At 33.1% G+C, this 25,900-nt stretch overlaps 2 protein-coding genes, 1 non-coding gene and 1 pseudogene across 10 annotated transcripts; 1 reads left to right on the top strand and 3 right to left on the bottom strand.

Annotated features, from left to right (window-relative positions):
- Positions 1-6,717: 6,717 nt before the first annotated feature.
- On the top strand, positions 6,718-7,670 carry LOC136070945 (stemmadenine O-acetyltransferase-like; annotated as a pseudogene).
- Positions 7,671-10,560: 2,890 nt separating this feature from the next.
- LOC111984994 (pentatricopeptide repeat-containing protein At1g43980, mitochondrial) lies at positions 10,561-12,748 on the bottom strand. The gene has a single exon (XM_024016617.2). It carries the CDS (start codon positions 12,509-12,511, stop codon positions 10,598-10,600), a length of 1,914 nt encoding a protein of 637 aa, XP_023872385.2. The 5' UTR covers positions 12,512-12,748; the 3' UTR covers positions 10,561-10,597.
- A 2,844-nt stretch (positions 12,749-15,592) lies between these two features.
- On the bottom strand, positions 15,593-23,980 carry LOC111984988 (putative pentatricopeptide repeat-containing protein At1g77010, mitochondrial). Of its 8 annotated transcripts, XR_010632228.1 has the most exons (6): positions 23,831-23,980; positions 23,085-23,174; positions 17,141-19,890; positions 16,221-16,346; positions 16,074-16,135; positions 15,593-15,898 (listed from the first exon to the last, which is right to left on the bottom strand). XR_010632228.1 is itself a non-coding variant. In XM_065781631.1 (3 exons), the coding sequence occupies exon 3, from the start codon at positions 19,802-19,804 to the stop codon at positions 17,759-17,761; it is 2,046 nt and encodes a 681-aa protein (XP_065637703.1). In that variant the 5' UTR covers positions 19,805-19,890; positions 23,085-23,174; positions 23,831-23,980; the 3' UTR covers positions 16,794-17,758. The 8 variants fall into 8 exon arrangements, 1 of the variants encoding a protein (XP_065637703.1); XR_010632226.1 differs by lacking the exons at positions 16,074-16,135; positions 16,221-16,346 and adding an exon at positions 21,893-21,974; XR_010632227.1 differs by having other exon boundaries at positions 16,074-16,346.
- Positions 22,041-22,111, bottom strand: TRNAG-GCC (transfer RNA glycine (anticodon GCC)). Its single transcript has one exon. It is a non-coding gene; the product is annotated as a tRNA-Gly (tRNA).
- Positions 23,981-25,900: the final 1,920 nt, after the last annotated feature.

Raw genomic sequence — 25,900 nt, 5'->3', positions numbered from 1 at the left:
ACTACAAACTCACTTTAATTTTTTGGCTTTATTTGAAAATAGAATAGTGATAGTTACCATACGGTTATGTGTAATACTGTGTGTGCAATAATAATTTTCTTATAAATAATTTTAGTATTACAAAATTTTGCTCAATTACAAAAACATTGGGTGTGTTTGTGTATCTTTGTGTTGATTTGTCTGTGTGGATGTGTTTGTGTATCTGTATGTTGATTTGTCTATGTGGATGTGTTTGTGTGGGTGTGTGTGTGTGTATGTGTGTGTGTGTGTATATTAAATATATAAAATTGCGGTAAACCTAAAACGGTACACCAGTATTGACCGGTATCCGAAATATATCATACCGATGGCCAAATCGGTATAGTCTCCGGTACGGTATTGACTTCCTTGTTTTATGTGGGGGTATTTTCATAATTTTTTCCATACCAACACCAACCCTATTTTCATGGTTTGCCCCCACTCATCTTTTTCAACCGCCCCTCCCTTCTCTTCTCTCTTCTCTACTTTCTCATTCACTTCCCCTGCCATGACCGAATCCTTAAGCCCATGTCTCATTCCTCATTTTTCCTTTCTTAAGTTAAGACCTCCCCAAGGAAGTGAAGATTTCTCTCTATTAATCCTCCTAATAGCCAAACTCCATGAGATTTCAAAGTGGATCAAACCCAAGGTAAAAATATGAGTATTCTATCAATTTCTTCTATGAAATACATTAGGTTTTGTTATTTTATGATGTTTTTGGTATATATTTGATGAGTTTGGTGAATATTGGAAGATTAGAGGGTTATAAGGATTTGGGTAGCAAAGGATTTATTAAATCCAAAAATTTCAATCTTTTTGGAGGTGTTTGCTTTGATGGGGTGTTTTAGTTGTCTATTTTACTAATAGGTATTTGAGGGTTGGTTTTGTAGAACAACCATATGAATTTTGTTGTTACATGTGTTGAGGTGAGCTAATTTTTAAAGTGTGTTTTCTTTGTATTTGGATGGTTTTGACATATGTGAGAGTGAACTTTATACTTGTTGCACATCATTACGATTACTTTTATATACATACATAAAAATTATATCTCCAAAACAATAGTGAGAAACTTATCAAAGTTTGATAGAATTAATTAAATTAAATAAATAACTTATTTCTATCATTCTTACCTCTTCTTCCATATTAGAAAGTTGTGTATCAAGTACTTTTCTCTCTCTTTGTCTCCCTCTATTTTTATGCCTTGCATTTGATTCTTTGGCATATTTGTATGCTTATTTAGACTTGCATATTTGCAAATTCTATTGTATCTCCAACTTGCATGTCTAGCAAGAATCTAAAATATTATTTTTCCATTTATATCAGTTAGTGTATATATATATATATTCAAATTTAACCAATAGTAAATATATTCTCAAAGTTAACCAATAGCAATGTTATCATTCTAACATAAATCTCAATATTAACAAAAAATAAATTTTTTCTAAACTATTCTTTTTCAATCTTTATAAAGGTCAAAATTAACAAAATGCAATGACTCAATCTTTTTCTCTTTCTCGTCAAGGTTGGATCCAGGTTCTTCAAAACTGTATTGAAATACAATATATTAAAATAGTACAAAAGGAGAACTTGTAGCTTTCATTATAGTCTCTTTATCATATTTGAGAATTAATAATAATGGGAGGGGGGGGGGGGGGGGGGACAAAGCGGTGGACAAAGCTGCAAAAAAAGTATTTTTTTAGTAAGCAATATGAGATATAGAGATATATATATATATATATATAGCTAAGAGAAAGGGTATTACTAGATGGATATTTTGGCTAGGAGCTTGAGACTGAAATTGATAAAGACTGCACTAACAGTGGAGAAAAACGTATTACATCCATAATCCATTAGCACAAAAACTGTAACATAACAATAAAATCCATTATCACAAAAATGTATCACATCTAGGATTTAATCTCTGTCTATACCAAAAATTTATTGGTGTCTTGGTTTGATGATAAAGAGCACATTCATTAGAAATTGACTCAATAGGTTAAAACTCTATAAAAAAAATAAAACCAAAAATTAAAAAATTCTAGAAAATTATAAGGCAAGACCGCAAATTGATCTGGGAGTTGGGGCTGTGGAGCCTTGAATAAAAATTTCCCAAGGATAAACTGTGCTATCTTGATTACACAGCTTTTTTATCAGTTGGTATGATGATATCATTGATATATCCACCCACTGCCGCAAGCATAAACTTAATACAAACATCCTCTTAGACCTTGTTTTTTAAGTGTAACATAATAAAATTAATTTAATTAAATAAATAACATATTTGTATCATTTTTACCTCTTCTTCTATATTGGATAGTTGTGTTGCAAGCACCTTTCTTTTTCTCTCTCTGTCTCCCTTCGTTTTTATGTCTTACATTTGATTCTTTGGCATATTTGTATGCTTATTTAGGCTTGCATATTTGCAAGTTCTATTGTGTCTCCAACTTGCATGTCCAGCATGTATCTGAAATATTATTTTTCCATTTATATCAATTAATATTTATATATACATTCAAAATTAACCAATAGTAAATATATAGAGTTACGACCTAATTTTTGGAAATTCATATTTGTATGCTTATTGGTGAATTATTTTAGTTCACAAAATACTAATTTAAAAAAATATAAATTGTGTATCAATATATATATATATATATATATAAATTGAACTATCAAATAAGGAGTTCTAAAATTGTACTAATCCTTTTTCTTTTTGTTAACAATAATCTAACACCAAATTAATGTCAAGATTTGGTGTTAGATTATTGTGAAGGGGTGAGCTCCCTTAGAAGGTAGGGTCTACTTTGGGTTTAAGTGTGATCCTCATAGTTTTGTCCCACATTGGGAAACTACGTCTCCCACCTTCAACTTATACACGATGGTACACTTTTACTTAGGCCCAACACTTATAAGTCGAAGGTGGGAGGCATAGTTTCCCAATGTGGGACAAAACCGTGAGAGTCACACCTGAACTCAAAGCAGACAGTGCCTTCTAAAGGGGAGCTCACCCTCCACACACACTCACATATATATAATGTGTATGTAGAAAAACTTTATTGATAATAATTAATAAATTATAACAAATATTTGCTTAATAATAATCCAAAAAGAAGATTGTCTCTGAAATCAAAATTGAGAGGATGGAAACAACATATCATCATTGAAACCATTGTCGTAAACGTGTAATCATATATGATATACAAAATAATAGATCTTCCAAAAGAAGAATAAGAGATTTGTAAAAATTAATATATTAATTCTCTTGGAAAATACACCACCATGAAAGCATGTCTAACAATATTTAAGAATTGATTCTCAAACCATAAGCATAAAAATATATATATAAATTAAGTTAATTAGCTAAACAAAAGCAACAATATATCAAATCTATTCAATTTGATTATAATAATAAAAATTAGAGTAAACAAATACATACTTGTAAGGTTGTAGGTACCATAGATAGGAGAAGGAAAAACTAAATAAAAAAAACTGTACAATTGGTAGGAGAATGAAAAAATACACCAAATTAATTATTGTGTGTGAGCATATATATTCTCCACCTAAAAAGAGTCCACTTACAAATCAAATACCCTAAACTTCTTGGGGGAAAAAAAAAAAAAGTGTCCCTGAGGTGTATATAAAGTAAAAAAGGAGACATTCTCAAGAATTTTTTTTTTTTTTTTTTTTTTTTAAAAAAATATAAATTGTATATCAACATATATATATATATATATATAAATTGAACTATCAAATAAGGAGTTCCAAAATTGTACTAATCCTTTTTCTTTTTGTTAGCAATAATCTAACACCAAATTAATGTCAAGATTTGGTGTTAGATTATTGTGAAGGGGTGAGCTCCCTTAGAAGGTAGGGTCTGCTTTGGGTTTAAGTGTGATCCTCACAGTTTTGTCCCACATTGGGAAACTACGTCTCCCACCTTCAACTTATACACAATGGTACACTTTTACTTAGGCCCAACACTTATAAGTCGAAGGTGGGAGGCATAGTTTCCCAATGTGGGACAAAACCGTGAGAGTCACACCTGAACTCAAAGCAGACAGTGCCTTCTAAAGGGGAGCTCACCCTCCACACACACACACACACACACACACACACACATATATAATGTGTATGTAAAAAAACTTTATTGATAATAATTAATAAATTATAACAAATATTTGCTTAATAATAAGCCAAAAAGAAGATTGTCTCTGAAATCAAAATTGAGAGGATGGAAACAACATATCATCATTGAAACCATTGTCATAAACATGTAATCATATATGATATACAAAATAATAGATCTTCCAAAAGAAGAATAAGAGATTTGTAAAAATTAATATATTAATTCTCTTGGAAAATACACCACCATGAAAGCATGTCTAACAATATTTAAGAATTGATTCTCAAACCATAAGCATAAAAAATATATATATATTAAGTTAATTAGCTAAACAAAAGCAACAATATATCAAATCTATTCAATTTGATTATAATAATAAAAATTAGAGTAAACAAATACATACTTGTAAGGTTGTAGGTACCATAGATAGGAGAAGGAAAAACTAAATAAAAAAAACTGTACAATTGGTAGGAGAATGAAAAAATACACCAAATTAATTATTGTGTGTGAGCATATATATTCTCCACCTAAAAAGAGTCCACTTACAAATCAAATACCCTAAACTTCTTGGGGGGAAAAAAAAAAAAGTGTCCCTGAGGTGTATATAAAGTAAAAAAGGAGACATTCTCAAGAATTTTTTTTTTTTTTCGAGAAGTTGATATAGAAAGGGGGAAAAAATGTTCCATGAGGTTTATGTAAAAATAAAAAAGGAGACTTTCTCAAGAAAGAGTTTTATTTTATTTTGTTTTAAGAAGGACGTTTTAAAGAAGTTGTTATGTGTAAAAAAGAAAAAAAAAAAAAAGGTCCATGGTCGTCGGATTATATAGTATATGTTATTGATTATAGATTGATTGATTTGGGCTGAGGCTAATTATATTAGCATGGTTGTCGGATTATATAATTGAACAATCATGGATGCTGCACAAAAATGAAAGTGAAAAAAGAAATTATGAAAAAATTGCGATCGGAAAAGCCTGAAGTTAACATAATTAGTTATAGCAACCTAGCTATCACCCTGAAGGACTTATGATCTCTACTACATTCCAAAATTGAAATAGTAAGATTAAGTTATCATAATTGGTGATAGCAACCTATCACCCTGAAGGACTCACGATCTCTACTACATTCCAAATCGAAATAGTAAGATTTACACGAATATTAGGAAATATTAAACAAACACTCTGCCAAAGTATACACATATAACACACGGCTCCACCCCCATTCTGCACCGCCATAGATCTTGATAGATTTTTTAAATAAATCTCTAGCATATGTATAGCATTGCTTTATGTGAGTAAAGTCCAACATTGAATAAAGATGAGAAAAATTAGTAGTTTATATAACATAATTGAGCAAATACTCATTGATTTTATGCTTTGGGTTAAAATGTGCACCCTAATTAGGCTTTTTGGGCTTAATTATCTTTTTTTTTTTTTTTTTTTTACTCATTAAATTCTAATATCCTGATTGTATCTTTCTTGGTGCCGCTTTCTCATCTAATATGATGTATTCTTTCCTTATCACATACACGGGGATGGGCCACATACTGCCATGTTTCTCATGTAGATATAGTTATTCATTAATTGATAATAATTGGAACCTTGTTGAGAACTTGGTTTTCTTTTTATCTATTTTAGCTGTTGTTTGGACATTTCATTACCCTAATACATATTTTTCATTGCATTTGTTGGAAGGGCAACGAATTCGTGTAAATAAGGCGTAAAGTAGGCGGCAGCAACATGGGATTTTGGAGCATGTTCAACTTTGTATCCATTGTATTAAAAATTGGGGCAGTTTTTATTTATTTATTTTATATGAAATACAGTTTAATGAATTAGTGCTGGGTCACTTACATAGTTCTGATCCTTTTTTTGATAAGGTTATGCAATTTGTTCTACGAGAGCTTCCTGGTGCATTTACTAGTATACGTATATAGTACGAGTATTATAAGTCAAGCATGGCAAATTGGTGCCTCTAATTATGATTGTTTCTTCAAGCTGGTGATAAATGAGCACCTCATTTGTTGTGAGATTTCTTGTATTCAAGAATGATTTAGGGCCTACTATGAAATTTTAATCCTTTTGCATTAGCAATCACTCTATCCATATTTTCAATTAAGTGTCACATAAATTTGTCATGCATGTATAGTTTGTCCAATAAAATGATACCACATCATTTTTGTAGCCTAAAAAAATAGAAATAATTAAAATGACATGCCATCATTTTATTGGATTAATTAAACACACGCAGCAAGCTTATATGACATTGAACGGAAAATATGAATGGAGGAGCTATTGATGCAAATGGAACTTCAGAGGAAAAAATTTAATTTCTGAAATTTCAAGATTTAAAATCCAAAAACCTCCCAACTTTAATTAGGAGAGTAATTTCAGTTTAGCAAAAAAAAATGATAACTTCAATTAATACTATATGAGCTAGAAGTGTGAGGTGATGCTTTGTTTAATTTGATTTTTGTTTTCATTTCAATCCCATTACCCCGCCGGCAAGCTTTAAGTCCATTGTTACAGAACAAAAAAAAATGCGCACATACACACAATCAAACAATTAGAATAAGCAGCCCATTATGGCAACATTGAGCATTGAAGTAATCTCTAAAGAGACAATTAAACCTTCTTCTCCAACACCTGACCACCTTAACCATTATAAACTCTCCTTTACTGATCAATTATCTCCTCCAGTCTATAATCCTATGGTCCTCTTCTATGCTCCAGATCATTCTGACATCGAATTCAACATCGATGACATATCCAACCGCCTTAAGAGCTCTCTCTCTGAGGTCTTAACCAAATAGTACTACCCACTAGCTGGGCGCTTGAAAGAGAACCGTTTCATACATTGCAACGATGAAGGGATTCCTTACGTGAAAACACAAGTTAAGTGCAAAAACAGTCCACTTCCTGGTGAACTCAACAAGTTAATCCCTTTTCAACTCGATGCTCTCACTGATGTAACTGAACGTGTTTGATTGCGGTGCAATTGGTATTGGAGCTTGCATGTCGCATAAGATTGCAGACGCGTTATCATTCTTCTGTTCCTCAAGATTTGGGCAGCTACAACCTTTGGAGATGATTACATTGAGTCTCCGCAGTTTGAAGCGGCTTCACTCATCCCAACAAAGGACTTATCAGGAAATGTTCCTGGTTTCGGTATCACAATGGAGAATATAATAACAAAGAGGTACGTGTTTGATGCTTCCATGAGAGAAACTCTTAGAGCAAAATATGCTGACAATGAAGGCCTTGAGAATCAGAAACAACCTTCAAGCGTTGAATCCTTATCAACCATCATATGGACACGCTTTGTTGCTGTAACTAAGGATGAATCAGGACCAGAGGAGCTATACACAGTGAATCTGCGTCCAAGAACCGACCCTCCACGACCACAATCATCTTTCGGAAATCTTTTTTCCATTGCCATAACAATACCGATTTTGAAAAATGGGGACCAGGGTCATGGTTTCGTGCACCCGGTTCGAAAGGGAATAAGTAAAATCGACAAAGATTTGTGAAGAAACTCGGAGAAAGAAGTCAACACTTGAGTAATCCAACAGAGTAATGCTACACTTACTTTTTTACATATAAGAAAGAAGTCTCACATTGAATAATAATGAAAATAATTAGTAGTTTATATAACATAATTAAATATATATTAATTGAGCTTGGGCCTTTTGGATATTGGGTCACCCAAGAGATCTAAAGCCTTTGGGCTCAGGCTTTTAATTATTTAAAGCTTTTTTCTTTTGTTTTTTTTTTTTTTTTTTTTTTAGAAAAGCATAGAGCTGAATTAGTATATTTGGTTTAATTGTTAAATAACATAAATAGATAGTTATGTCCACTGTGAAGAAGTCAAGCCATTCAGAACCCACTATCCTCTTAATTTAAGAGAATACTAAAACGTTTCAAGTTTAAAATTTTGATATTTCCTTTATTCAAAAAAATTAATGCATATATAATAAGATTTCAAAATCCAAAAGTAAAATACTTCTTAGATTAAAATGCAGACAAAATGAAATTGTAACAATAAATCCACCAACAATCGTCCCGATTAGGGTTTCGTAATGCCAAAAATCATCCTAGTTGTATTGAGTGCTTTAGGATAATCAAATTTAAAACTTTGATCATGCAAGTACTACTTGAAGCATTATTTGATAGAGCAATTTAAACTTAGATGGATCAAATAATCCAATTATCTAACTTAATTCTTACATTAAAATTGCCTTCTCTACACGATATATAAGGCCTTTCAATACTCACATTCTAGATATTCTCATATCAAAAACTCTTTTTTTTTTTTGGATAAGTAATAAAAATATATTATTAAAAGAAGAAAAGAGTTTCTAGCATTTACAGGAAGTATACATCAGGGGCAAAGTACAAATCAAGAGCATAAAGAGCAAAAGTCCAAAAACCCATGAACAGAAAATAAATCATGAACAAAACTGAAAGAATGACATCCTAACACTGCAGCCCTATCCAGAAGAGTCTTGAAGAAGAAAAGTTTGAAATTTGAAACTGTTTTGTCCAAGTCCTCAAAATGCCAGTTATTCCACTCTTGCCAAATGCACCACATCAAACAATGAGGGACAAAAACTCTGTTTCATGATACTAGATCATTTGTACAAAGAATATTTGTGAGACTGAATATCATATTATGTCATTTGCTAAAATTCAAAATATCAGATAATCTTATTGGTAATGGTGACAAAAACTTTTATGGCAAGACCCAAATGGGAGAGATTATGAAAAAATGATCTAGTATCATGTTTTTTGGATAAGTAATAAAAATATATTATTAAAAGAAGAAAAGAGTTTCTAGCATTTACAGGAAGTATACATTAGGGGCAAAGTACAAATCAAGAGCATAAAAAGCAAAAGTCCAAAAACCCATGAACAGAAAATAAATCATGAACAAAACTGAAAGAATGACATCCTAACACTGCAGCCGAATCCAGAAGAGTCTTGAAGAAGAAAAGTTTGAAATTTGAAACTGTTTTGTCCAGGTCCTCAAAATGCCAGTTATTCCACTCCTGCCAAATGCACCACATCAAACAATGAGGGACAAAAACTCTGTTTCATGATAATAGATCATTTGTACAAAGAATATTTGTGAGACTGAATATCATATTATGTCATTTGCTAAAATTCAAAATATCAGATAATCTTATTGGTAATGGTGACAAAAACTTTTATGGCAAGACCCAAATGGGAGAGATTATGAAAAAATGAAAGCTTAAAAATCTATAACAACAAATGACAAGTATAATACAGGAAAATTTGGCGATAGCTAATGAAGCACTAACCCATATTGTTTGTTCCATTTTTTGGGGGGTAAGACAAACTGCAACATGAAAGACAAAGCTACAAATTCCATAGACAACTTATCATGATCGGAGTTTAACAGATTTATAAGGAACCGAATCTTCACATCAATAGCAATTGCTGGAATGGTTCATACCCACCAGACTGATAACAAAATCTGTGGTAAATTGGTTTTACATGTTTATTGTTTGAGGTAGAACACTTGATATTTTCCTTGAGAATACTCTTGTCATGCATAGCATAAATGAATTAGGGGCTTCAGTAGAAAGTATCCATCAACCTGAAGCTCTCATCTGATAGAGCAAGAAAATTAAATGGAAGATACCATATGCAGTAAAATCAAATGTAAGTACCTCATTTGTTGTGAGATTTCTTGTATTCAAGAATGATTTATGGCCTACTATGAAGGCCAGAATCAGCTGGATCCATACAAAAAGTATCAAATCATTTAAAGACAAGGAGCCCAGAACTTGAACATTTTATGGATCTTCGGTTAATAATCCACAAGAAGGGATTTCAATGATGTTTAGAAGATTGACCTAGGCATCAGTCCGAAAATTTAGTGCCCCACCTTGAAGTAAATTGACTCTTTCAAGTTTCAACAATAAATCCATCCGTCTCTTCATTCCTTTTCTGACTACTGTTGTTACTATTCATTCAAGGCATAGACTCGCTCGCAACTTCTTTGTATCCTGTGAAATATAAGAATTTAAGATAGGTCTAGACCAGAGTCATGCCTCCTTTAGAATTTTTTCATTTCAAGTGAGTACTTTCAAACTATAGCTTGATTTCAAGCATTTTAGAAATCAATTATCAGAAGTTCAAGGCATGATGCCAAAAATGACTTAAATTTTTTTTTTCCTTATATTTTATCTCTATCAACCAAAGTCATTTGGATGAAAAAAGAAGATGCTAATGTATTTGGATATACAGAAACAGAAGCAATTTCAACTGCAAAGACAATTTTAAAAACTGAACCTTTGGTTAGTTTATATGATGCCAGAAAAACAATTCCACAATGATAGCTGTACACATTAATCTTCTAAAACCTAGCATTCAACAATTACGGCAACATTAAGGTAAAATGAACTCAAACAGAATTATATCAATAACTATATCAGTTAATGTATACATGAAGATCAGAATAATCTTTATCCTCCATCTCCCCAGTCAATAATCTCAACACCAAATAAATGTCTTCACCTCCATGATGCAGTACTTGGTCTGCCTTAAACATATATATGTGGTTTTTTATCCCAATCCAACTGCAGCCAGTGACCTTCTTGACAAGTTTATGTTTCATGGAATTTCTTACTCGAACTATACTCTCCCATCTGCCCCTCATCTCATATGCCAGAGACAATACCAAGTAAGGTAGAGATGACTGTGGTTCCAACTCCATCATCCTCTCTGCAACTCTTTCAGTGAGTTTCAAGTCCCCATGAATCACGCTAGTGTGAAGAATTGATCCCCATATGACAAAACTAGGTTCATAAGGCATTGCATCTATAACATCTATTGCTTCTTTAATTTTACCAGCTCGACTCAATAACTCCACTATGCAAGCATAATGCTCATCCCCAGGTACAACTCCATATTCCTTCTCCATTGAAGAAAAAATAATCATTCCTTCATCAACAAAACTCCCATAATTGCAAGCCATAAGCACTCCAGCCAGAGTTGTTCGATCTGGTTTAGGACCTCCCTGAACTAGTTCCTTAAAAAGGTCTAGTGCCTCATACACTCTACCATTGTTAGTCAAACCCAAAATCATAGTGTTCCAAGATATCAGGTCTCGTATGCCCATATTGGTAAAAATTTTCATAGCAGAATCAATCAAGCCAACCTTAGAATAGTTTTCCACAAGTGAATTAGCAACAACTGCATCTGGCTCGAAACCTAATTTAACAACCACAGCATGAATTTGACTCCCCTGCTCTGTTGGGAACAAAGTGGAAACGGTACTTAGAACACTGCTTAGCGTGAACTCAGTTGGCCTGAGGTTCTCCCTCATTGTCAGCACAAAGAGTTGCATGGCATCCTCCACAAAACCATGTGCTGCATAGCTTGAAATTATGGAATTGCTAAGGGCTGAATCCCATTGATCAAGTTCTTTAAAGGGCTGGATTAAATCCTCCAATCTGTTGCATTTAGAAAACAGATCAATAACAGCACTTAATACAATGCTATTAGAAATAAATCCCATCTTGACGCAGAGAGCGAAAATTTGCTTACCCTTTTCCAAATTTTGCAACTTCGAACAGACGCTAATGACTGTCGACATGGTAAACTGATCAGGTGAATGCCCTGTGTTTCTCATCAAACAGAACTGGTCTAGTGCCAATTCTCTGTACCCAGACCTATGACAACTCAAAATCAAAGTGTTCCAAGAGATTAAATCCAACTCCTCCATGGTAGAAAACACACCAAAAGCATAATCAAGAAGTCCAAGCTTCCCATACATATCAATTAATGAATTCCCAAGCACCACATTTGATAAATTCAGACCACTACGAATTATGCAACCATGGATCTGCTTACCATGATGAGCACACGACACAAGCAACATTAAAATCGACAACGTGAACCCACTTGGTCTTACTCCAGCATTTTGCATCTCCATAAAAATTCCCAACGCATTATCAACAAACCCACGCGAAACATAACCCGAAATCATGGTGTTCCAGCTAACAACGTCTCTCACAGGCATTTCATCAAACAAACAACCTGCCCTTTCAACGTGGCCATATCTAAACAAGCCCTTCAGACAAATATTCCAAGATATACAATTCTTGTCAGAAATACCATCAAACACTTTCAAGGCATCATTGACTGTGCCATACTGAGAGTATAAGTCAAGACAGCGATTACCCAGAAAAGTATGGCTGTCAAACCCGACTTTTATCAACTGGGCATGAATGGTTTTGGCAAAAGTTAAAGACTTTAGTGACAAACAGTGGTCTATGAGGTTGGAGTAATAAGAGAGCGAAGTTCTGTGAGGACCTTGAACTTGCTTTAGAAATGGGTACATGCAAATGCTGTTTGTTGGTACTAAAAACCATTGAATGAAAAGAATAAACCATACCCATGAACTAAGCGTATAAACGTACACATAATATAAGATTTTGGCTTTGGTTCTTCTTCTTCTAGTTCCATATGGCACAGAAACAAATTTTAACTGTCAATATATATAAACAGTGGTTTTATATGAACTCCTTCCTCAACGGTAATTCCCCCCACCGCAAGCAAATGGATTGTTACCTCATATAATCAGTATGGTCAAGTGACCAATATATAGTCACCACGTCAGCACAAACATGGTTTTTCTTTTCTTTTCTTTTTGCACTTTTGCTTTTAATTTTTTCTTATATAGAGCGAGTTGGATTCAAGTTATACCTGATCTAACTTTAAGGCTCCGCTTGGGAGTTCATAAAGGAATGGAATGAAATGAAATGAGATAATCATAAGGGAATAGAAATGAATGGAATGAAATGGAATGTATTTAAGTAAGGGAAAAGAATATAAATGAATGGAAAAGAATGGAATGGAATGGAATTAAGTAACCTTGTTTGGATGTTTTAAAATAAAGGAATGAAAATGAATGGAATGTAAGTAATCCTGTTTGGGAGCAACATGGAGGGAATGGAATAGAATCATTTTATGACAATATTACTATTAAACCCCTGTTTTAAAATAAATGGTTGAATATATAGGGGTATTTTAGGAGTTTTAGTAAAAAAATCATTAAATCTAATTCCATTCTCTCCCATTCCTCCCAATTTCGGGGGGAATGAAAATTTGAGATTTTAAGGGAATAGAAAGGAATGGGTGTTCCCTCCTACCCATTCTATTCCCTCCCACTTAAACTCTCAAACAAGGGAATGAACTTTCCATTCCCTCCATTAAAACTCCCAAACAAGAGAACGGAAGAATATTATAAAATTATTCTTTTTATTCCTTTCCATTTCATTCTATTCCCTCCTCCCAAGCGGAGCCTAAGAAATATTACATCAATCGATATTTTTTAAGGAAAATGTTAACAAGTGCCGTTGAGACATTAGTTAATCTATTTTAAGAAAGTTTTGATATCAATTTTATGGGAAATGAAAAAACTTGTCAAAACATTAATTGATTTTTTTTCTTTTCCTATAAAAACTTTCTTTAATTGAACTGTTAATCAATACCCTACGACACTCATTAACATGACCCATTTTTTAATTGGATGTTTCATACCAATCGGATGTTATTTCTCATTCGATCCATAAACTCATTTTTTATGCATTCTTTGTATATTTTTCATGTTTGCAAAATATCAAGGTAATCAAAGATCAAAAGTCATGTCATATATCAATTGTATAAATTCAAGTTTTACAGTTTAAAATAATGCATAAAAAATGAATTTATAGATCGAATGGTAAATAACATCCAATTGACATGAAAATTGGCTTGATTGTTAGGAACATATATAACATGTAATTCAACGATGAGATTTTCAAAATATGAATTTTATAATAAGTTATTAGGTGATATAATATTATTTAAAATTACACCAAGTGTAACTTGAATCCAACTATATATATATATATATATATATTTCTTTTCTTTTCTTTTTTTTATAATAAGTTATTAGGTGATATAATATTATTTAAAATTACACCAAGTGTAACTTGAATCCAACTATATATATATATATATATATCTTTTCTTTTCTTTTCTTTTCGTCCCCAAACCACCCATGTCAATCTCTTCTCTATATAATGGAAATAGAATATTATTGTTTCAAATTTTCACCTTTTTTGTCTTAAAATGCTTGTTTTAGATGTTTGATCGTTTTCTTGAAAATGTTATAGAAAACATTTTGGAAATTTTGGTTAAGATAGAAAACTTTAATGACAATAGATTATATGGTTTCCAATTTTCCTATGTATTGTAAGAGTTAGCTAATATATGATGGTCATTTTTGTTAAATAATACTTTAAAAAAACATTTGGAAAAATAGCAATATTTTGAAAATTATATTGAGAAATCACCTTTTTAAAATCTCTTTTGTTGGAGGGACAAGTTCCAGCATTTAGCTCATCTTTTCAAGAGACGAGTTTCATGTCTCAAAAGATGAGTCTCATGCTGAAAGAGTTTTTTAAAAAAAAACTATCTTTCCAAATACTTTTAAAACGGTCATAATTTAAAAAAGAAAAAAAAGAAATAGTATTATTTAATAGAAATGGCCCATGTGTTATTATACTATTTTTGTATGACAAAAATTATGTCAGATTATCATTTTATTTGTCAAATCTTTTTAGTGATTTATAAGATTCATTTATAAAATTTCATGCAATGAACTTCTCAAACAAAAGAATTAAGAGATCTTTAGGCTTGCCTTGATGAAGTGAAAATGTCTCTTAAGGCTTGCCTTGATGAAGTGAAGATTAAACTCCAATCCGCTCCAGTGCCTACCTAAAATGCTATTTGATTATACACCTTGGAAGTGTTATTTACATTCTAAGGACAAGGTTGGACAACACTTCCAACATTTCAATTCATACCATTGTCCAATCTCCAATGTATGAGCATGAAACCTTTGGAAAGTGGCATGGTCTTTTTGTGTACATGTATGGATGGAACATGGAAAAAGAAATTGAGGAATTAATATGACAAAATTGGGTCTAAACCAAAATTCTTAAACTTTTGGATAAAGTAGTGTTTTCTATATATTATATTGCGGCCTCAATTTGAGTCTCTCCGATATCTGTTATCTCCCTAACACTCTTCTCTTAAAGCAGAACTAATGCTTATCTTTGTGATGAATTAGAATTACCTTCCATGGTCAACAACAAAAATTATTCTTCTTGATTATGATCTAAAAATTTGATGTGGCCTATTAGCACCCCCGCTCTTTGTAAGATCAAAGTGGAGTTATTGGAGAATTATGTTTGATAAAAGCTTTTGGAGCGTAGGCATTCCCGTGAAAAAGCTAATAGGTGAAATTTAATCTTTATTTCTTCTTCTTTTTTTGCCTATGAAATGGCTAATTGGTTTGAGAGCAAGGATGGAACCTGACTCTCCGCTTAATAATGCATCTAGCTGAGTAATGCATATAATGAAGTGCATAAAATACATGGAAGAGCACTTTGTTGAAGTTTACGTTAACAAGTTTATTCAATACGATAATTACATTTTTGGGTCTTGTTCTTCTCAAGACATGATTTTTTATAAAGTTTGTGGGTCTGGTCAGAATGTTTTCTATGAAAGTCAAGTTTCTAACAAAGTTTTTGTTCTTTCCTTGAATTTGGTTAGTCAGTGTCGCCATCTATATTGTGTCTTAACGGTTTCCTCGCCTTTCTAATTGCCTCCACTTAATATATCTTTGCCTTCATAGGATAAAAAACATGAATTCTGCACCAAATCCTTGGATTCTAACCTGGACAACGCAAACATAAAATGCCTTCAGACATTCAAGTTCTACTATATCAGAATTATAGAAAAGCTTCCTTCACAAAAGTATATTAAAAGGCGTAAAATCATCTAAAATGTACATGTTAGCAAAGGGAGCTATAAACAATAAATGTACATAAACAGAAAATTATCAATTACACCTTTTAACCTTCAAACAGAAGTCACTTTCCTACTTTTCTTTAAGATGCGAGTTTATCACCATCTATAATAACAGTAAACAAATATTAGAAGGGCACTTCCTAACCACATCCAAGAAACATGTCATGTTCTCTAATCCAATTGCTTACACTGCAGGGATATTCTACATGATTATACAATCATGGTCACTGGACATAGAGGAAAACTGCTTGAGTAATTTAAGAACTAAAATAAGCCATGCACACATCCTCTTTGTAACAGGCTCAATGCATCCACTGCATATACCAAACAAAAACCAGTGTAATAAGGATTTATATATATATTTCTACAATGGTTGCTGTGAACACAAGTAATGTACAGACAATGGCAATGACAATATTCATCTATTATGTGGCAGCTAAAATTGGTAAAACCACATGGTAGTTAATTATTTTATTGAGACTTTGAACAAACTTGTTTTATATATATATATATATATATATAACAATAACAACTACAACAACAACAGAGTTTTAGTCTCAAATGTTTTGGGGTCGGCTGCATGTATTATTTCCTCCATTCTATTCTATTCTATCTAGAGCCATATTCTCTATTACTTTCCCAATTAACATGCCTTTTTTATACCTATAAAGGAAAAAAAAAAGGATAATTGGATGAAACTTATAACATTTTATCAAACTCCACCTCAAAAAGAATATTACCAATTTATCATACCTAAGAGATATAGTTTGTAAAAGGCAATTGCTCAAACCATTGTACACACACTAAAATACATAGCCAAGTATCTAGTGTTTTGATATAAACTCAAATTCCCACTTCCAAAACAAATAAATATTAACCCAAACTAAATCAAGCTGAAGTCATCAAAGAGAGAGAGGACCTGTTATGGGAATTAAAACACCAAAACACATAAGCCAGAATGGAAAAGTCAAAAACAGCAAAATGCATCAGCCTAAAACAGAGTTCCAACTTGCAAGAAAGAATCAGAAATCCACTGTAGACATTGCAAAAAGAATTAAAAAATCCAAGAGCAAGAAGAAAATTTAAGAAATAGAGAGAGAGTAATCACCTTTTAGAACGGGAAGGAGAGGTGCAGAGGGAGTAATAGCTTTTTGAAAAAGAAGATGGAAGAGGAAGGGTTAGAGCAAGAGTAATGGTAGGGTGAGCAATTATGAGGAAGGGGAAGAGTCAAAAAAGGGAGAGGAAAGGTTGCAATGGTAAGCTGGGGAATGGAATAACCACAAATTGAAGAAGGCAAAATTTTATTTGCTAGTGGTTTGAGGCTTGGGATGAACTGTAGACCAAGACATCCTGAGTTTGACCCCCACTAGGAGTTCCCCTAGAGTGATACACAGTTCTAGTAGGTGGAGTTGTGTAACTATGGTTTACTCCCCAAGGATGGGTCCAAAGGGCCGTGCCTTGGTGAGGTTCCACATCATCAAAAACAAATATTATTAGTAGTGATGTGGCACCACAAGAGCTTAGCAAATCAATTGCTAATCCTCCCTAATATATTGTATAGATGTCACAATCAACTTATGCCTATATTAGAAGGAAATCACCTCTTCGAGCCTACTGGTGACCAAATTGCTTAAAGCAAGACACACTCCAAGAGTAGCACATTTTCTCCCCTATGAAACCATGTGTCCTTTGATTCGAGCGTTATGCTGCCATTAAAGTTTCTTGTTCAACAATCAGCCCAACTGCAACCAGGATTCTTTTGTATTTGCTTGTCTTTCATCAAATTTCTAATTTGTTCTGATCTTTCCCAGTCTCCAGAGTTGGCAAATACACTCGATAACTGAACATAAGCACCTGAGTTCTCAGGATCAAGCTTAATAATTCTCTCTGCCACCTTCTTCCCAAGAGTCTTATCCCCATGAGCCACACAGCCTCTCAACACTGATGACCACATGCTTGCATCAGCCTCAAAAGGCATATGTTCTATAAGATTCATTGCTTCCTCAAGGCAACCAGCACGAGCAAAAAGATCAACCATGCAAGAGTAATGTTCAATCCCTGGATCAATATGATAGTATGATTTCATTGCATAAAACCATTTATGTCCCTCCTCAACTAGTCCACAATGATCACAAGCAGATAGAACTGCTGTAAATGTAATATCAGTGGGTTTAACACCAACTTGCCTCATTTCAGTGAACAGATTCAATGCTTCAATTCCATAACCATTTGTAGCACAACCCATCAACATTGCATTCCAAGAAATTTCATCAAATTTTATCATTCCATCAAAAAGTTTTCGCCCATTCTCAATAAAACCACACTTGCAGTAAAGATCAACAAGAGAGGTACAAATGACCTGATCAGACTCAAGCCCGATGACAGTAGCTCTAGCAAAAAGCTGTTCACCAAGTTCAAGTGAAGAGATGCTGGCACACGCACTGATTGCACTGGCCAAGCTAAACTTGTCCATTCTCAATTTCAACCTACTCATCTCACTCAGTAGATCTAATGCTTCAATTGCACACCCATTTTGACTAAGAGCTACTATCATTGAATTCCATGATATCAGGCTTTTGTTTGGCATCATTTTGAAAATGCATTTTGCATCTTCAATTTTTCCACAATTAGAATACACTGTTATCATAGAATTAAGCAAGATTGTGTCCCAGTATTTTAGCTCACTAAATAATTTGCATGCATCATAAGGGCTTCCACACTTGGAGTATGCATCAACTAGAGCACTAGCAACTATGACATCATCAATTAACCCAACTTTATAGCCATAAGTATGCATTTGTTTACTATGTCCAGGGGTACCTAAGTTACTGCTGGCACTCAAAACACTTGCAAGGGTGGAGGAGTCTTCCTGGACTCCATTTCTCCGCATCTGATTGAAGAAAATCAACGCTTCAATTTCCTCATTATTATAAACATATCCAGAAATTATTGAATTCCATAACACAACACACGAATCACTTTTGCTATCAAATATTCTTCTTGCATCATTCATTCTACCACAATTTGCATACCCTGAAATCAATGCTGATAGAGAGAAGTCATCCGGTTCCTTCAACATATTCAGGGCATGATTTGCACTATCTGGATCACCACACTTCCCATACATATGAATTAGAGAACTACTCAAGACCGAATCACATTCCACCTCATCAATCAAAATGCGAGCATGTATTTGCTTGCCACAATCAAGAGCTTCCAAATCACTACAAGCGCCAATAACCGTTGCCAAAACAAATGTATCACGATACAATACTTCAGAAGGGTCTGAACTCAAATCCTTAAAGAGCTTCATGGCTTCTCTTGCATACCCATTTTGAGCATAACAATGAATCATCGAATTCCATGCAACCGCATTCCTCTTTGGCATATCATTAAACAAACTCTGAGCAATCTGTAGCTCACCAGCTTTTGCAAACCCTGAAACCACAACATTCCATGAGTATTCATTCTTGTGGGGCATGGAATCAAACAACTGCAGTGACCTCTCCTTGTTCCCTGATTTCATGTACCCCTCTATTATAGTATTCCAAGAGAAACAATTTCTCTCAGGCATATCCTTGAACACTTTCCACGCATCGCTCAAGCTGCCACAGCGCACGTACATCTGTATAAGGTGGTTTCCAAATGTGAGAGCAGAGTTTATGAGACCCTTTTTGAGAAGGAGGAGGTGGACCTGTCTTCCCTGATGAATCCAACGGTGGGTGTTACAGGAATGGAGTAGGCTGGCCAGGGAATGCAAATCAAGATCCATTTTGTAATGAAGACTGGTTCACATACAATGGACAGTATCCAGAACAGGCTCACATCACATTCACCCTGGGATATCCATTTCCACATCTGCAACATAGGAAATTAAAAAATCAACAAGGCAACCAAGTAAGGTTTGCAAATCCAAACACTCCACTCAGGCCACCATCAAATCAAATAGAGCATTCAACGATTCTTTCAGAAAATCAGCCCAATCCAAACATAGAACTTCTCCTTTGACCATCATTCCATGATCTTTTAATCCATCACTTATATCTACCACCCAATTCCTTTTTTTTCCCCCAATTTTTAAGGGTTTCAAGAATTGAGAGAGTTTCTGACCCAACCTTCATATTTTCAAAATTCTCTTTTCCCAATGGTCATATATCTGAAGCAGTCATTTTCCAATGGACTTATATTGTACAATTTGTGCAAAGCACTTAAAGCTCCCAAATAACCTTAATGTGATATAACAATTATTCATCAAATGGAGATGCTTAAAAAGTTCAGCAATAGGAAGAAGAAACATATTATGAGCTTATTATACATACTTTCATTTCTTTAATTAATTTTCAAATTAAGTACTGAAATATTAGTTCAAGAGGACTTGACCCACTCAAGCTATTCTTCATGCTCATAACACCCACTGTGAGAAAGTGTAGGCAAACTGTTATTCCAAATTCATTAGAACTTCAAGAAACCTCAATGCTCATAATCAAGGAGCACATATACAAACAAGTAATCCACATGACACAAGTTCGTTATGGTATATAAACCAATGGAAAAGTTTTCTTTATCTTTTTTTTTTTTTTGGCACTTGCGCATGTACTTATAACTCAAATTAGTTTGTATGAAAATTATAATGCTCTTCCAAAACAAAGTAAGAACCTCATTAGATAAGCTAATGCATCATATCAATCAGAGCATTTTACCAACTATAGTAGCAGAGCAGTATGATAGTTGCAACCTTTGAAATAGAAAGCACATGGACCTTATAAGCAGCTGAATAAATAGAATTTATATGGTGAAAGTCAAACATGAGAAAAATTATGAGTCATATATATCACATGTATGCATGCATACATCAACACAAACAAGCACACGCTCAAGAGTAAGACATGGTTATATGCGCTTGGATCAATGATTGCCCTATAGTTACAATGAGGTTCCACCGCCTTTCTAACTTCAATATAAGAGTCCTAAAAGTTGACTATAAAATGATTATAGATTGCATTAGCACTTAAATCTCATAAAACCTGCCATTTCACGAAGGAGAGGAGGGGAAGTGGACATCTTATCACGAAAATAGCACTTCAGAATGGAAGCTACTAGCTTGCTATTGGATTTTCATGAACATTCATATATCAACACTATGTCCAAAGAACAACAAATCAAAATCCAACTCATTTTCGTGTAATTTCACTACATATGCATCGTCAACGCTATAGCACTTACCTTAGACCCAATTCAAGCAAAACTGATATCACCATGACAAACTGTCTCCAGATTCTTCTTATATAATTCATCCAAGATATAAATTTTCATAACCCCCCAAGACCCCAACTAACCCAATACCAAAGTCAAGCAAAATTAGCATCACCATTCAAAAAATCCAATGCCAAAGTCCATCAGAATTAACATTTTCACAACAAAAGGCACAAAACATTAAGCCAAATTCTCAAAAAATAAGCTTAGCGTACATTATTACAGAAAAAAGCTCAAAATTCCAATTATTGCAAGCACCAAAAGGAGCAAAAATTAACATCACAAGAACAAAAGGGAAAAAGTTGCTAATTCCCAAAACGCCAATTAGACACATTAATCAGAGTCGAATAAACATTACTACAAAAAAAACACTCAGAAATATGGATAGTCCAAATCAACACTATGCCAAAATACAAACAGAATTAATTTAAACCAAAACTAAAAGAATCTAATTTCAATGAATCAAACCAAAACCCGTACAAAATTACATTTTTTTAATAAGAAAATGGAACGAATTTATGGTAAACAGAAAGGCAAAAAGAAAGAAAGAAACCAAGAAAAGAAAAAAAGAAAAAAAGAAAAAGAAAAAGAAAAAGAAAGGTTCTACCTTCCAATCAGCGGCAAAGGACTTTGTGGAGAGCAGTTGTTGAACATAACTCAACACTGTTGCGCCACGCAATACGTGGAAGCTGAGAGTGGAAGAAGAGTGTAAAAACAGAGATGGAATTGTGGAGCAGAGAGGGACCAAAAAAGATTGCACCAGCCGGGAATCGAACCCGGGTCTGTACCGTGGCAGGGTACTATTCTACCACTAGACCACTGGTGCTTTACACTATGGTTTTGATGATTCTGCCAATATCTAAGAAATTATAACTTACTAGTCGCTATCCCTTGCTATGCACGTAAAACTTTTAGTCAAATGTTAACATGTTTATGTTAAAAGATTTCAACTGTTTAGAAGTTGAAAATTGTAGTTTGAATATTTCTTCCTATATTATGAACCAATTTATTATGGTAATCATATCTCAAAAGTTTAGGCTACATGAATGCAATTCATATTTAGTTAAATCCATTACTATAAACATGCTTTTACATTTATTTTGATAAGTACTAATAATTTTAGAAGACAGAAAAACTCCCATTCTTAATCTCCTCTTTCAAAGGCTTGTTCTAGCTACTTTATTCTTCTGGTAATGTATGCAAGATTGATGTGCTCTCCTAACAAAGGGAACAATGTGGATCTCTTGTAAAATTAATAATAATGATAATAAATTAATTTTTTGATAGGTAATAATGATAATAAATTAATAATTATTATTATTATAATAAGTAGATGGGGTGCCCCATGGATGTGTTAGATTACAAATTGTCCCAAAAGCTTAAGCTATTGAGATATGGTAAATTTAGTCATTTAATTAATACAATTCTAACCACATGTCACTGAGACCAACTACCTATCTTCCAAACAATATGAATTTTTCCTAAGCCTATGATATCTACCTAACCAATTGTGACTCCAAAAGTTCTTACATGTTGGCACTTTGAGCAATCCGTTTTACATGATTAGTGAAAAAGGTCAACCCATCATCATTATGTTCAAGAATACAGTGGTAATGATACAGAAGAAATTAAGTCCTCATACTGCAATAAGCATACTAAGAGTATGATAATTGGTGAATGGCAAATGAATGTGGTGGCACTTGGAAAACTAATTTATAGGTTGAAAGTTTCAGGTCTCAGATTTTCAAATAGGAGGCCATATTAAAGTTGAAAATTGCATAAGAAATTTTAGAGCAAACCTTATTTTAGGTTCTTGCATCTATTGGAACCGATTCTCAAAACTTTTATTTACTACACAACGCTGTTATTTTGATTCCAGAGAAGAAGACCTGTACCCCATTTAAGATAGAAAATTGTAAGCTTAAAAAAGGTAAAGGGGAAAAAAAAAAGTGAATATAAATAATCTGCTTAGCTAATGGCACAACAATGAGGGAGATTATAGTATCATACTAATGAAAAACAAAAGAGAGACACACCCCATTAATTAATATTTCATTATTTTTTTAAGTTCAGGGAAAAAATAACAGCAAAGCTATTCATTGCTTTGTTAAATCTCTCTCTAAAAACAATTATCTAACAAAACCTACAAAGTAATCCACAATTGCAAACTGAATTTATACTAAGAAGGAAGCTGAAAACTTAAACTAAGTATTGAAATGTTTTCTGAATTTACGTCATCTTGTTGTACTCTATAAAAATCAGTAATTTTGATCAAAGTTCTCCACAAAAATGAACGCACAAAAAAAGGCCTAATTGCACATGTTAAAGTTCAAAATATGGATAAAAGTAACAGATGCCAAAACCCCATAACTAATGAAACACTCAAAGCTCCAGACTTTTCAATTTTCCCAATGCCACACTCTACACCCATGAACACCAACAACCTCAAAACCTTCTAAATCCACAATTTCGCATTGAAAAAAAATAAAAAATAAAAAAGCAAAAGCGAGGAAAAGATGGGAAAAACATGATCAGAGCACCTCACCTGTGTGAGCTGCGAATGAAGTTCGATGACTGGAGCGGAGCTGCAGAGCCGCTAATAGTGTGGCTTGGTCATGGGTAGGAGAGAGAGAGAGAGAGGACGAAGTTCTATTTTCTGGGTTTTGGTTTTGGCCCTTTTGGCGAAGGGTTTAGCGTGTCACGTATGGCCTTAGGTTTAAATAAAACAATTAAATACAAATAAATAAATATGGCTAAAGTTTTGAATTTGAATTTTATTTTCTGAAGTTGTTTTACGTTTGCATCAATAATAATATTCCCTTTATTCATATTTTCTGTTAAGTAAACTTGTCGAGCGTGTTTAATTCATTAAACAAAATAATAAATATTATTTTTATTATGCTATGTTATTTTTAATTGTTTATTTTATTTATTTATTTTTTAGATTACAAGAATGATGTGGCATTATTTTATTGTATAAACTAAATACATGTAACAAACTTGTGTGACACTTAAAGAAAAATATGGACGAAATGGGCTACTAATGCAAATAGAATAAAACTTCATGGTAAAATCTAAATTATAAAATTTTAGGATGTAAAATTTAAATACTCCAAAGTTTAGGGGCATAGTTTGCAATTTAGCAAATTAATAAATGAGATTCGTTTTACATGATTAGTGAAAAAGGTCAACCCATCATCATTATGTTCAAGAATACAGTGGTAATGATACAGAAGAAATTAAGTCCTCATACTGCAATAAGCATACTAAGAGTATGATAATTGGTGAATGGCAAATGAATGTGGTGGCACTTGGAAAACTAATTTATAGGTTGAAAGTTTCAGGTCTCAGATTTTCAAATAGGAGGCCATATTAAAGTTGAAAATTGCATAAGAAATTTTAGAGCAAACCTTATTTTAGGTTCTTGCATCTATTGGAACCGATTCTCAAAACTTTTATTTACTACACAACGCTGTTATTTTGATTCCAGAGAAGAAGACCTGTACCCCATTTAAGATAGAAAATTGTAAGCTTAAAAAAGGTAAAGGGGAAAAAAAAAAGTGAATATAAATAATCTGCTTAGCTAATGGCACAACAATGAGGGAGATTATAGTATCATACTAATGAAAAACAAAAGAGAGACACACCCCATTAATTAATATTTCATTATTTTTTTAAGTTCAGGGAAAAAATAACAGCAAAGCTATTCATTGTTTTGTTAAATCTCTCTCTAAAAACAATTATCTAACAAAACCTACAAAGTAATCCACAATTGCAAACTGAATTTATACTAAGAAAGAAGCTGAAAACTTAAACTAAGTATTGAAATGTTTTCTGAATTTACGTCATCTTGTTGTACTCTATAAAAATCAGTAATTTCGATCAAAGTTCTCCACAAAAATGAACGCACAAAAAAAGGCCTAATTGCACATGTTAAAGTTCAAAATATGGATAAAAGTAACAGATGCCAAAACCCCATAACTAATGAAACACTCAAAGCTCCAGACTTTTCAATTTTCCCAATGCCACACTCTACACCCATGAACACCAACAACCTCAAAACCTTCTAAATCCACAATTTCGCATTGAAAAAAAATAAAAAATAAATAAAGCAAAAGCGAGGAAAAGATGGGAAAAACATGATCAGAGCACCTCACCTGTGTGAGCTGCGAATGAAGTTCGATGACTGGAGCGGAGCTGCAGAGCCGCTAATAGTGTGGCTTGGTCATGGGTAGGAGAGAGAGAGAGAGAGAGAGAGAGAGAGAGAGAGAGGACGAAGTTCTACTTTCTGGGTTTTGGTTTTGGCCCTTTTGGCGAAGGGTTTAGCGTGTCACGTATGGCCTTAGGTTTAAATAAAACAATTAAATACAAATAAATAAATATGGCTAAAGTTTCGAATTTGAATTTTATTTTCTGAAGTTGTTTTATGTTTGCATCAATAATAATATTCCCTTTATTCATATTTTCTGTTAAGTATTTTCTGTTAAGTAAACTTGTCAAGCGTATTTAATTCATTAAGCAAAATAATAAATATTATTTTTATTATGCTATGTTATTTTTAATTGTTTATTTTATTTTTAGATTACAAGAATGATGTGACATTATTTTATCGTAT

Source organism: Quercus suber, unplaced genomic scaffold (assembly GCF_002906115.3).
Source record: "Quercus suber isolate HL8 unplaced genomic scaffold, Cork oak 2.0 scaffold_273, whole genome shotgun sequence".
Lineage (NCBI taxonomy): Eukaryota > Viridiplantae > Streptophyta > Magnoliopsida > Fagales > Fagaceae > Quercus > Quercus suber.
Note: the sequence above shows the minus strand (reverse complement) of the source record. Positions and strands in the feature narration are given on the sequence as shown.